The following is a 12,743-nucleotide window of genomic DNA, read 5'->3' as shown; positions in this document are numbered from 1 at the left end:
GATTCTCAGGATGCATTGCTGGTGGTGTTAGATTCTTGACAAAGGAGCGTGAAGAGGGTCGTAAAAGTCAGAACAGTGGTGTATGCACAGAGGGACAACATAAGGGGCAAAATATCACATATTATGGTATTCTTAAAAATATATATGTCCTGGATTACCCCAATGATCGACATGTTGCTTTATTTGAGTGTGAATGGTATGATTTAGAGAGTAACAAGCCTGTGAGGATCGATGACGACTTTGTTAGTGTTAATACAGGAAGCAAGTGGTACCAAAATGACTCCTTTGTACTAGCTAGTCAAGTGAGCCAAGTCTTCTATGTACGTGATACAAAATTGAAGGGAGATTGGCTAGTTGTGCAGAAGGCTCCGCATCGCCATCTTTTTGATCCAGAGGTTTGGAATCAAGTCAATGAAGATGATGCTAGCGATGATATTGCATTTCAAGAGGAGGAAGCTACCAATGTTTCCATAGATGAAACTTTTGAAGGCAATATCTCGTGTCGACATGATGTTGCACCAGAAATTGTTACTGATCCAAAAGAGTTGGCATCTTTGAAGGAGAGCCATGTCTCTCAGGATAATTCTGAAGAGGAACCAGAGTAGTAGAATAATTATGTGTTGTATCGGGTTATATGTCTCCTATTTCAGGTTATGTTAGACTACATGTGTCCCGTGTCAGGTTATATTAGAATAATGGTGTTCTATTTCAGTGTATATCAGACTATATGTATCCTATTTCAGGTTATATCAGACTATATGTATCTTGTTTTAGGTTATATTAGACTATATATGTCCTGTCTCAGGTTATTTCGAATTATTATTGATACTTATGATTTATTTATGTTGCCACAATATATGTAATTACTATGTAACTCGTGGTTTATTTCTGTTGACGTAGCAAATCTAATTTCCCTATCTTCCTAATATAAACAATCTGGGTATTGTTCCATTCTTTTAATTCTATGGCAGATGGGACCTGGACGAACAGTCCGGCCACCAAGAAATGCCCCGCAATCTCAAGGTCAACATTCTGGGAGTACCTCAGCATCAAAATCCAGGAAGGTACGTGGGATAAATAAGGGAAAGGGCTTGGAGCGTTTGATCAAAAGGGCAGGTCATCCACTAAACTTGACCATCTCCGAAGAGAGAAGACCTATTGGAGAAAATAATGAATTACTTTCCAGAGAGATTGGACTTCTTACACGGTACCATGCACCTATCCAACGTGCCGGGTGGCATAGTCTGACTGAGGATGATAAGGAGCCGTTGTATGAACTTCTAAAGGTATGTAAGATTATCAAACTTTCTAACTTAGAATATGTATAGTTTTAACTTTGAGTTCTTTCTTCGTAGCTTAAGTTCAATCTTGATTTCACCCAAGATCATATCAAAGGCTGTGTGGATCTGCTATTCTCTTCAAGCTACAAAAGTTTTCGTCACAAGTGTTATGAACATTATGTAAAATCTGGTGATGATGCTAGAAGCAATCCATATCCTCCCCTTATTGATAATAGAGTTGGAGACTGGATTTGGCTCTGTGATCATTTTGAAACAGAAGAATTTAAGGTATGGTAGTCTTTGAATGGATGTCAACAGTTTTGCATCTATCTTATCACTTGACCCTGCCTTATTTGTTTACAAAAAACTACCATATGCAGAAACGGTCCACAATTGGGAAGGCTAACCGCTCAAACCTACCTTATGTTCACAAGAAGGGAACAAAGTCATTTGTAGCAGTTCAACATGAATTAGTAAGTCACTATTACTTATCTTTATCTTGTGTCACAATTGTGGTGAAAGCGGAATATCAAAACTTGTAGCTGTCTTATTATATTCATGTCTTTTGACTTTGAATCTTGTATTATCAGAATTGTGGCGATATCAGACTATATAAGGAGTGTTACTCTAGTGATAAGAAGGGATGGGCATCAGAAGATGCCAGGAATAAACATGTAAGTACCATGTAACAAATTAATTTCTGTTGAGAGAGATTAAGCAATGGGAATACTTAGATACAAATGAGAACTAGAGAGCAAGAAATGGTTCTTGTACTTTTAAGTAGTAGTGATGGCAGAACTAGATGATGCACTATTATTAGGAAGATGTGCATGATATAGGTACAAATAATTATTAATGCAGGAAGAAATGTTGCAGAAGCAAAAGGAACCTATAGAGGAGGGTGAAGTACCTTTAACAGTGCAACAGATTTGCGAGCATGTGCTAGGTAAGGCATATGGTTACGTCAGAGGTCGGGGTCATGGACCAAAACCAAATAGAAGGGCTTACTCAAGCGCATCAAGCTCAACTCAGCATGTAGTGGAAGAATTGGCCTCTACAAAGGAGATTGTTGCTACGCAGCAAACTCAAATTGAGGCTCAACAATCTCAACTTGAAGCTCAACAGAAGAAGATCGATTGGCTACAAAGTGTCGTGTCTAACTTGGTTGGCATTTCACCTCCTATGGACGGCACTAGTGCAATAGGGCTAGGTTTCACAACTGAGCGGCCAATGCCATCTGACGGAATAGGTATGCAACACATCAATCTCAACTATTTTTGGCATTTTTTATTCACTGAAAATACATGTAGCATATTGCCTTTTATAAAGCATTCCAATTTCTGCCACAGGTTCGCTGATATCTAACACTGTAGAAAGGATGTCAAGTTTTCCAAGATCATTTGCAAGGTAATGTTATTTTTCCCATGCTCTGGTATTTTAGATGATGCCTCCTACACCTGCAGCTTGCTTAGATATAGCAGTGTACTTGGTATCGAGATCTTCTAATCAAGATAGTTCTTGCTAATAATTCTGTAACAGAAAATGAAGATACTCATCATGAATATATGGACTTACAAATTCCAATGTATAGCTAGTAATACATGTATACATTTTCAACAGTCATTTGAGGCCAGGATATAGACCTGCTCCAACTTCTTCTTCTGATGGCAATGGTATGGTCAGTTTGCCTCTCCTTCAAACAATCAAAATACTATGTGATTTGGCAAATTTCTTCATGATCTTAATCTTGATGGTCCAAATTTGTGAATCACAGGCTCTCTGGTGTCGGATGGAGGGTCCAGGTATTCATGATCAGGTTGCTAGCTTTATTTTATGTTGTTTACCTCACCAACCAAACACGCTCCTGCAGTGCATTCTCCTGGCCGACACGATTGAATGCTGCACTTTCCCTGCTTTTCGTGCCTGCTACCACATCTCAAGAAAGGCACATTGCATTGCCGATTAATTCTCTGCCTTACCTAGTCATTCTATTAGTTAATCCCCGGCAAATGCTAGAGTGGTATTTCCTACTTGCAAAACAAAATTCAGTTTAGCATGTAATGTTTGGATCATAAGTTTACAAATGTTGATTCTGAACTTCTGAATGTTGATTCTGAACTGCCAAATGTCTAAAATTCTGAGATTTCTTGCATACTGCAAATGTCAGCGTGTGACAATATATTGTACCTATGATATAATTGCTTTCTCATGCCTGTAGTTACCAAGGTTTACAATTTTTTGGTTACAAAAGATGTCTAGTCTCCAACATGTAGTTGGTCTCTACATTCTTTTAGTCACCAAGCCTTGGCTGGTCACTTGATATCTCTAGCCACTAACCATGTACATGGTTGCTGTACATTTTTAGCAACCAAGTCGTCCATGGTCTCTAGATGTCATCAGTCACCAAGTCTCCCTTGGTCCCTAGATGCCATTAGTCACCAGATTTGGTTGGTAGCTATTGATATGACATTTAGTGACCAGGGTTCTCAATGTTGGTCGCTCAATATCTATAGCGACTAGACTATAGCCACCACGAAGCGACCAAGTAGTGTTGGTACCAATAGACCACTAGCCACCAATTTTGTACCTTTAGCAACCGATCACCTTGGTGGCTAAAACTCATGTCTCTAATAGTGACAGGAACATCTTCTCCCACTGAAAATGCATCGCCTGAAATCCTAAAATAAATTCAGAAATAATGCGAGCACGAAGACTTAAACCCTGGTGAACGGAGGATACCACTGTCCCTCTAACCATCCAACCACAGATTGGTTCGCAACATGTGTGTAAGTTTGAACAAGCCCAAAACTGTTCTGGATGTCACTTCCCAAAACTGAACCTTTCTGAGACGGAACGAAAAAACTATTCGGGATGTCACGTCCAAAACGGGTTTTTATTTTGTGAGATGTATGGGAAAAAACGAATGTTGTGACTTGGGGTGCTTCACACTGCACACAACCAAGCACACATATAAAACGATGAATACTTCTGTTTCCATAAGACCTCACCTTTTTTTCAGTTTTGTTTAGAAAAAAATAGAAAATTGAGGTTGGGCCCAAAATACTAAAACCCAACAATTTATGAAATTACGGTGTTTGTTGATATCAAACTCATTATATTATTTTGAACTGTGGCTTCTTAAACCCAAACGATAAGTGGTATGTGTGTGGCACGAAGCACTTCGGCCATGACGTTTTTTACAACTATAAACTTGCCAGACGAAAGAAAAACATATTAAAAACCTCAATTTGCCATCCAAAAAAAAAGTTGTCATACTTGACAACTAAAGTTATCATTCTCACGTCACTAAACTTGCGATAAAAACATTCGAAGTTGCCATGTCCTTAAAAAAACACGGTGTTCCTCTGAAACTCCAGAAAAAACTGAGCTGCCAAATGTAGCCCTGTGTTTCCATTCGAGAAGTTCGACGCAATCTTTTAGGCCTCATTTGATATAGAGGGATTTCTAGCCCCAAAAGGGGTGGGGATTTCAGAGAATTGGGTAATGTTGTTTCCTCCTCTCTCGCCAAGAAGGAGCTGCTGCGAGCGGCAGCGACAAACGAGCTGCGAGGCGGATGGGTTCTCGTTCCGCGAGAGGCTACGCGAGGCTGTTGAGCCGAGCCGCGTGGGTCAGAAGGGGTTGTTGGGGATTGGAGTGGTTTGGCTCGTTTAATACATGCAAATCAAATGGGCTGGCAGGTTTCTGGAAATTCTGGGCCCTGCGGGGATATTCCTCTCTAATCCTCTTCAAACCTTCTCCATCAAACGAGGCCTTATATTCTCTGTCTAATCAAGCAGAACTTTAGAGCATCAGAACCGTTCCGTACATAACTTCTGCGTGTCGAATTCCAGACAAACCACGTGTTTGTTCTCCACAACTTCTGCGTGTCGAATTCCAGACAAACCACGTGTTTGTACTCCTGAGTTCGAAACAAAGCCAAACTGTTCACGTGCCTGCATATCAACGTCAATACAAATCACGTCCCTACGTATCAATGCCAGTACAAAACACGCCTCTATATACATGCTGCAGATAATGGAAACTGAATGGTTTAGGTAAGGTTGAAAAACAACTAATCAAAACTCAAACTTTTTCAAAAAGATCAAATAAGATCTTCGCATGAGTTTCACAGCTCGATTTTCTGCGAATCCCCAGCATGTTAAAAAGAAGGTAGGGCAGGAACGGTAAAGATGAATTTTGGCCCAATCCTAAGACTAAAAATAGCATGTGTAAAACCGGGCATCATGCTTCCCTGCAGAACAAGCACCTGATGGCGCGAGATGTACAGAAGAACCATAAGAATAGACGTGCACAGCATGGCACCACAAGGTTGGACAATAATAATCACACCATGTACAACATGACAGCCCTATTCCTACAAGAAAAATGGGTTTCAAAATGTACCTAACCAAATGGCCTGTTATACTGGAGCCAGACAATAGACAAAACCCAGAGTTATATTACACCACAACACAGGGCATTTCTAGTACAGGGAGCAAAAGACCATCCCAGAGGCAGGCGTCACATCCTAATCGGTTTGAATCAGGATCGCACTTAAACCTGAACATTTGTTTCCATGGGTGGCTCGTGCTAGAACAGATTTCATCCATCAAAACTTCATGGTGCTTGCTTTAGGTGCCAAGACAGATGATTAAGGCACTCAATATGGTGCAAACATGATGATCCAGCAGCAGCAACCGTGTCATGACGATATTGGCTCGTAAGGAAAAGAAAGCCACGGGTGTTTCAATGCTTCCAAGGCGCTTGGGCGCTTCTTCGGATTCACCTCGAGAAGGTATGAAACAAACTCGATGAAACCTTGGTCAGCCATGGGCAAGCGGTGCCGCAATGATGTCTTCTTTGGAATCAAGTATTCTAGCCTGCTACTTTCCTGAAGCAAAGTCAATTGCGACTTATTTTAGAAACGATACTATTTCAAGGAAGAATCTGAATCAGGTGTGTCGGAGTGAAAAAAACATGGCTCAAGGGTTCAAACCTGATTTCTTTCATACAACATGTGATTCTTTGTGAAGTATTTATAAGTATCACGCCCCTGTGCAAGCATAGCTTGTTCTATGGAACCAATGATGCCCATCACACGTGCAAGTAATGTCGCAGGAGAATCGTTTTGAAAAAGAACCTGAAGAGCATATACCAATAGAAAGATTAGCTAACATATTCTGCATGTGTAAGATGAAACACCAAATATATATTTTACTGTTGACAACTAAACATATAACATAGAGACAGGCGAAAGAAAAATAAAATAGCTTCTGTTAATGAGATATATAGTTTCTAATTGTCTCATTTACTAGTACTGTTAATGAACCTGAAACATAGATCTATGGTAAAGACATTAAAGAAATATGCGCTGAAAGAAAAGTTCTCCTTTTATGTGATTAAACTGTGGGTTTGCATTACAGGCTCTTTCTATTATATGTCACTAAAAGATTGTTACAGAAACAAACAATGAAAGAATGACAATAAATATAACTGTTAAGAACGGTAATCATCAGCATGCGATAGTCACTTACATTCCCAGTGCAAAGTTCTGCTAGAATACATCCAAGTGACCATATATCTATCTTTTTGTCATAAGGTAGGCCCAGTATAACCTCAGGTGCACGGTAAGATCGCGATTGAACGTATGAGCATAGATGATCAGTCTCAAAACAGCTACTGCCAAGGTCAATGACCTTAATTTCACATCTACTATAGCTCTTCACCAATATGTTCTCTGGCTTCAGATCACAATGAATAAGACCAAGTCCATGCAAAAACTGCAGTGACTCCAGACACTGAATGGCTATTGACTGCAAAACGGATCCATCAAAGAAATAAATCAATTACCAGCATGAAAAGTTGATTCATGTCCAATTGCTTAGCGAAAATACTGAATCAGCATTAATTGGTGATAAAGCTTAATGATACCTGTAATCTTGGCATCGTAAAGTAAACCTCGCCTCCTGATTCTCTGTTAAACTTTTGAAATTCATACAAATTTGCCTTCAGAAGTTCACAAACTATCAACAAATGTTCCTGCAAACAAATACTTCAAGTAAGTTTGACAGAAAACAGAGCTGACTTCGTCACAGGACACCCTAATCTAAATTTGACAATGACTAAAGATAGCAACCCAATCATTCTAATGAATCGACTTGACAAAGAATCTCAAAGCCTTTTTTATTTACAAAATAAACTCAACTCCTAGACCTTCATAGTATCAACAAATAATCCTCCAATTGTGTTTGAAACAAGTGCAACACCAAACATGGCAAATTTCATTACAAGATGCAACGGACTGAGGGTAAAGGATTAGATCATTTGGCAAATGTGAATGATTGCAAAAACCAACAAATATGACAATTCTAATAGATCAAATGGCACAAGGATCTCCAACCCAGCCTTAATGCGTAGGAACTATAAATGTTAATCTACACAAGAAATCAATGCCAAGATAACTAGAGGAAATGTTTATAAAGAGAAGGCGAAAAACTGTTGAGCAAACGAAATAAATGTATCAACAAATTAACACTAACAGCTTATAATCAAGATCTCAAATTACCATAATGTACTGTTCATATATGCATCTTCAGTAAAAAAAATAGGAAAATGCTTCAGTAAAATAATTGGGAACATATATCTCAACCCTAAACTTGAAAAAAGTATACGCTCAATGAGAACTAAATGAGACCAAGAAGGGATCAGGAAAAGATTAAAAATATTCATACTTACCCGATAGTAGAAGTAATCATATAGACGCAGAAGGTGGTACTTGTCCGCAGGGTCATGCTTGTTTACATATTTCAGAAGCTTGATCTCATCAAGGCTCTGGTCGAAAAAATCTTTGTTGTTCTTAATGATTTTAACACACACGTCCATTCCTGTGTGTAAATCATGTGCCTGGATAGCTTTGCTGAACGCTGCTGATCCCAAATACTCCGTGACATGGTAACGACCAGCAATAACAGAATTGAGAACAACATGGAAATTTTTGTCTTCTTCGAAACCAGTTCTGTTTTAAAGTTTACAGAAGATAAATGTCAGAGTAAATAAGCATCTTTACACAGAAACAAATACACATTGTTCCATTCTAAATGTAAACACCAAGCACAAATAGAGAAGTAGGCCTGTCCATTTCCTTTTAAGCTTAACACAAATCAGGAATAAAAAAGAGCAATCAAGGAATCAAGGACTAAAAAAGATACCTATTTTTCCTATGCACGATCTTCAGATTGAAAGTTTCAAATTCTTCCTCCTGGGCCTTTATCTGCCTTACTTGTTCTTGCAATGCTGCTGCTTCCTCGTCATCTAACGTGGTACCGGTCTCCTCTTCTTGTGCATCATCTAGTTTCTGATGACGAGCATTCATTGTTTCCTCCACTTCATCATAAGTATTGTTCAGAGCAGACGATGCGCTTGAGTTTCTTGATCTAACAACATCAGAAGTCATTTCATCTCGAGAGCTCCTTAGGGAAGAGACACTGTTCCTTTTCTTCCATGTGGCAAGTGTATCATCTGATACCGTGCCATTTTGACAGTCATCAGGATCATTGATTGAATAATCATCCTTCTTTGACCATGAAGACTTAACATCTGATTCAGCATTTTTTCCAGAATGCAGTGGCGGTGGAAAAGAAAATCCACCATCACCATAAGCTGCTCCTGGTGGCATATTGCCCTTTTGGATATCATAGTTTATTTGGTCCTGTTTGGCTCCATTCGCATTAACCTTTTTCTTTTCCGTTTCTTGCTGAGAGTGTCTCTTTCCACTAACACTCAGATTACTTTCGTTGAAGTATTCTATGTCCCCTTCACTGCTTCCTCCAATCAGACTTTCACGCACCTCACTGCCAATGTCAGCAGCATCACTACTTATACCAACACCAATTGACCTGACTGAACCGTGCTGATCATCCTCAACAAAAGGGTCATCAGGATGAGGTCGTGCAGAATCATTAAGGAATTTCCCATTTCCTAACATGCCTAGTTCACTATTCTGTGACACAAAACCCTGCCATACTGGTTCAGAATGCATCAAATTTAGTTCTTCTGAATCCAAAAGTTGACCATCATACTGGGCTATCATATCATTATCAGGAATCCCATGTCCTATTGGCCGCTCCGAAGTACCTATCCGTGCGATGTTTTTCCCATGAAAATACTGCTCACCAGATATGTAAGAATCCTCTTCAACAAATGATTGGTCATCGTCATCATCCTTTGTAGGACGATCATGTCGATCAGCGCCACTTGTGTGACCAGTTGGCTTCTCATTGTCACTAGGATAGTCAATCTCATGTGCAAGAAACCAAGTTTCATCCTCAATTGGTTGTCGGGTGTAGCCAACATCGTCGTCATCGTCATACTCATCAGAGTCCCAATACTCATTTGGATACTCAAGCAAATCATCACCAAGTGTGTCAAAAACCATGTCAGGAGTATCCTCTGCAATGCCTTGGCTGACGGATAACCAACTACTGCCAACCGTGCGTCTTCCACCTGAATGTGTTAACATGTAGGTCAAGTGTTGAATGCCAAAAGATTAGCCAAACTCAGATAAGTGAACATACAGTAGAGCACTATAGCAGCTCTGAAGCATGGGAAAACACTCCTATATAGTTTCAGTATTTTCATCCTAGAGCAAGAAACATTTCACTGTTGCAAATTTGAATATCCATACTATCAAACATGAAATTTTCACACAGGTTGAGTCCTGGGTTCTCTTTTAGCTCGCATAAGATCTACAGGAAAATGTGAAATGAGCGGTACATATCCCTTTACAAGAGCATATGCTCTAAAAGACAAGTGCCCTTCAAATGCAAAGAAAAAGACGTACCATCAAAGATTCAATTTGCCTACTGATACTATCAAAGATCAAAGTTTCCAGAAGACTTGAGTTTTGAATTTTAAAAATCTCACATAAGATGACCACTAAATATTCCTTTGGGAAAAAGAAGGAACAGAACACAATTATAAAAGTATGGCATATGAGAGTGCTGCCAAAATATATAAAAGGTCATATGCTTTAAAGGCAAGTGTCCTTAAAATGTAAAAAAGGTCTCTCATTTGGCTCATGTGATAATGCCGTCAAACCATGCATGATTACTGAAGGATCAGACAATTGTATGTAGTATGTAGCATAGCAAGGATACAGGCTAATATGTCTGTCCAGAAACTTCAACAAAAGCAGAGTTTTGTCAGAAAATGTGATTTTTATTTTGTCACAAAAAACTCTCCACACAAGAACTCTAACAAATAACCTGCTTCAGCTGATGTCCTTGTTCTCTATCAAAGGCATATACAGTACAAATCATGTTATCTCAAGCTTGCTGTCCTACAGAACCAAGATGACAATCCTGGTGATTTGGTCTGGACAACTTCTAGGTCAAGGAGAGTTGTTATTCGCTCAATAGACAATTAGAAGGATAAACAAACAAGTTTGGCACAAACCGACACAAAATAAAGCTGCAGAGTTCACAAAAGGGGACAACGGCAATGACTCTAGAACAATTACTTCCCAAGAAGCGAAGTGGACAATTGTTACAAGTTCATTAAAACTGTAAACAAAACCATTCAAGTCGTAAGAGACTTCACAATTTCTATTGTCATATGCTCATGTTCAAGACAAAGAAAAATAGAATAAATATCTCGAACTAGTGCCTGTATAGTCATCTTCCTAATTGTGATGCTGTAATGTGCACAATTTTCTACAAATCTTTGTAATGTTCAGTTGTTCACACAAAGAAGGGCCAAATGTACTAAAAGTTGCAGTTTCCTGTGGTAGGTATGAGCTACACAGTCGCAGTTCTGTAGAAAAAAATATAGTAGGTTTTGTAAATATGTACACAGAGCAATCTGCTGTGCAGCTCAAGAGTAAGGTAGAATCAATTTGCAGCTACTGTTGTAATTAAAAGATGATCATGTTGCCATGTCACTATCAAATTTGTAAACAAAATACCTGATGATGTAATGTCCTGCCCAATGGGAACATTAAGATAAGACCCAATCATAAAGACATGGTCAGTACTAGGGTCGTTGGATCCAGATCCATGATGATCGATCTTCTCCTCCCAGTTCATATTAACAAGCTTATCCTCAGACTTGAGCCGCACAGGAGGCAACTTTGGAAACTCCTCACGTTGGCTATTTCCCATGAGCTGCAGATCGAAGCATCGGTCGGCAACGTGGTCTACAATACTCTGGGGCTTCCCTGAGTAATACTGCCTGCTCCCCTCATCAGGCTGCCTCTTTGCTGCTTTTCCCGAACCATCGGCATTGACGCTCTTCTTCATATATTTCCTCTCATTTCCATCCTGGTGCGCACTATGGTAACTAGACGACGGGATCTCTGTAGGAAATGGAAGCACCGTCTTGACTGCATAGCCATTCAAGGGCTCCTCCTTTTCTGGGACCAGATTCTTGTCACTCGAATGGCCTGGTTCACTGACTTCACTTCTCCCCACGGTGTCAACTTTCCCCTTCCCTCTTCCAAACGAAACCTTCTGCTCCAGCACCGGACCAGGCTGCTCGGTCCCAACACCCCGGTCCCTCTTCTCAGTTAACGATGTGCGGCGATGCCTTGGCACCTCCTCTGACACCAGAAGCTCGGCCAGCTGCTCCACGGTGCTGTTGGCAATGCTGAAGTTCCACGGGTACAGATCCCCTGTGTTGCTGTTCTCCAGAGGCAGGCCAATCCCCAGCCCCTTCTTCCCATCAGATCCATTCGCCAGGCCTCCGACATCAATCTCCTTGACAATGAACTCCCTGGACGAGTCGGCGCTCCTCACGGAAGAAGCGGCGCCTCTCGGCCCTGCGGTGGAGCCCGCCTCGGAGCCGTCCCGCTCGTCCTCCTCCTTGGGCGAGGGCTCGGCCGCGCGCCTCTGCCCGTTGGTGGCGCTGAGCTCCCCGCGGAGGGCGGCCTCGGCCTTGGCGAACCGGTTCTTCTTGAGGAACTCCAGCACCAGATCGATGTTCTCCGCCATGGTTCCCTCCAATATCCGCAGCGAGACCGGGCAGAATGCTTGGCAGGAGGCGCCGCCAAGCTAAAAGGCCGCGCTTTGCAGAGCCCGGACCCGGCCAAATCGGCCGATTCGAAGCTTCGAGCCCTCGGGGACTTGCGAGGCCACAGAATGCGCCGCCGCGCCGCCGAAAGCCCCGCGAATCGAGCCCCGGAGCTCCCCGGAGCCGCGCTTCCGCGACAGCAAGAAGAAGAGCAAAGAGCCAATCCCTAGGGCGAAGCGAAACCGCAGCGGCGCTCCGCGGAGCGAGCAAGCGAGTGAGGAAGCACGAATCCGCGGGAGCCCGGCGGCGGTCGAGTCGCGGGAGGAAAATCCTAGCCGTCCCCTGGGCCCCAGCCTCAACCCCGTCCGGTCGGCCGCGAGCGGGGGGGAGCGGCAGGCAAAGGCAGGGCAGGGCGGGGCGGAGGAGGAAGGGAGGGGTGGACTAGGGGGGCGGGAGGCG

At 41.6% G+C, this 12,743-nt stretch overlaps 2 protein-coding genes and 1 long non-coding RNA gene across 3 annotated transcripts; 2 read left to right on the top strand and 1 right to left on the bottom strand.

Moving 5' to 3' along the window:
* Window positions 1–917: 917 nt before the first annotated feature.
* LOC119283676 lies at window positions 918–1,822 on the top strand. The gene is made up of 3 exons (XM_037563121.1): window positions 918–1,286; window positions 1,356–1,568; window positions 1,661–1,822. The coding sequence occupies exons 1-3, from the start codon at window positions 972–974 to the stop codon at window positions 1,820–1,822; spliced, it is 690 nt and encodes a 229-aa protein (XP_037419018.1). The 5' UTR covers window positions 918–971.
* A 390-nt stretch (window positions 1,823–2,212) lies between these two features.
* LOC119289176 lies at window positions 2,213–3,125 on the top strand. The gene is made up of 4 exons (XR_005141448.1): window positions 2,213–2,529; window positions 2,630–2,687; window positions 2,901–2,953; window positions 3,055–3,125. It is a non-coding gene; the product is annotated as an uncharacterized LOC119289176 (long non-coding RNA).
* A 2,438-nt stretch (window positions 3,126–5,563) lies between these two features.
* Window positions 5,564–12,713, bottom strand: LOC119286861 (serine/threonine-protein kinase STE20-like). Its single transcript, XM_037566329.1, has 7 exons — window positions 11,242–12,713; window positions 8,489–9,782; window positions 8,016–8,295; window positions 7,212–7,319; window positions 6,815–7,093; window positions 6,277–6,420; window positions 5,564–6,171 (listed from the first exon to the last, which is right to left on the bottom strand). Exons 1-7 carry the CDS (start codon window positions 12,263–12,265, stop codon window positions 5,983–5,985), a joined length of 3,318 nt encoding a protein of 1,105 aa, XP_037422226.1. The 5' UTR covers window positions 12,266–12,713; the 3' UTR covers window positions 5,564–5,982.
* Window positions 12,714–12,743: the final 30 nt, after the last annotated feature.

The sequence above is a fragment of the Triticum dicoccoides genome, chromosome 4A (genome assembly GCF_002162155.2).
Source record: "Triticum dicoccoides isolate Atlit2015 ecotype Zavitan chromosome 4A, WEW_v2.0, whole genome shotgun sequence".
In the NCBI taxonomy this organism is placed as follows: Eukaryota; Viridiplantae; Streptophyta; class Magnoliopsida; order Poales; family Poaceae; genus Triticum; species Triticum dicoccoides.
Note: the sequence above shows the minus strand (reverse complement) of the source record. Positions and strands in the feature narration are given on the sequence as shown.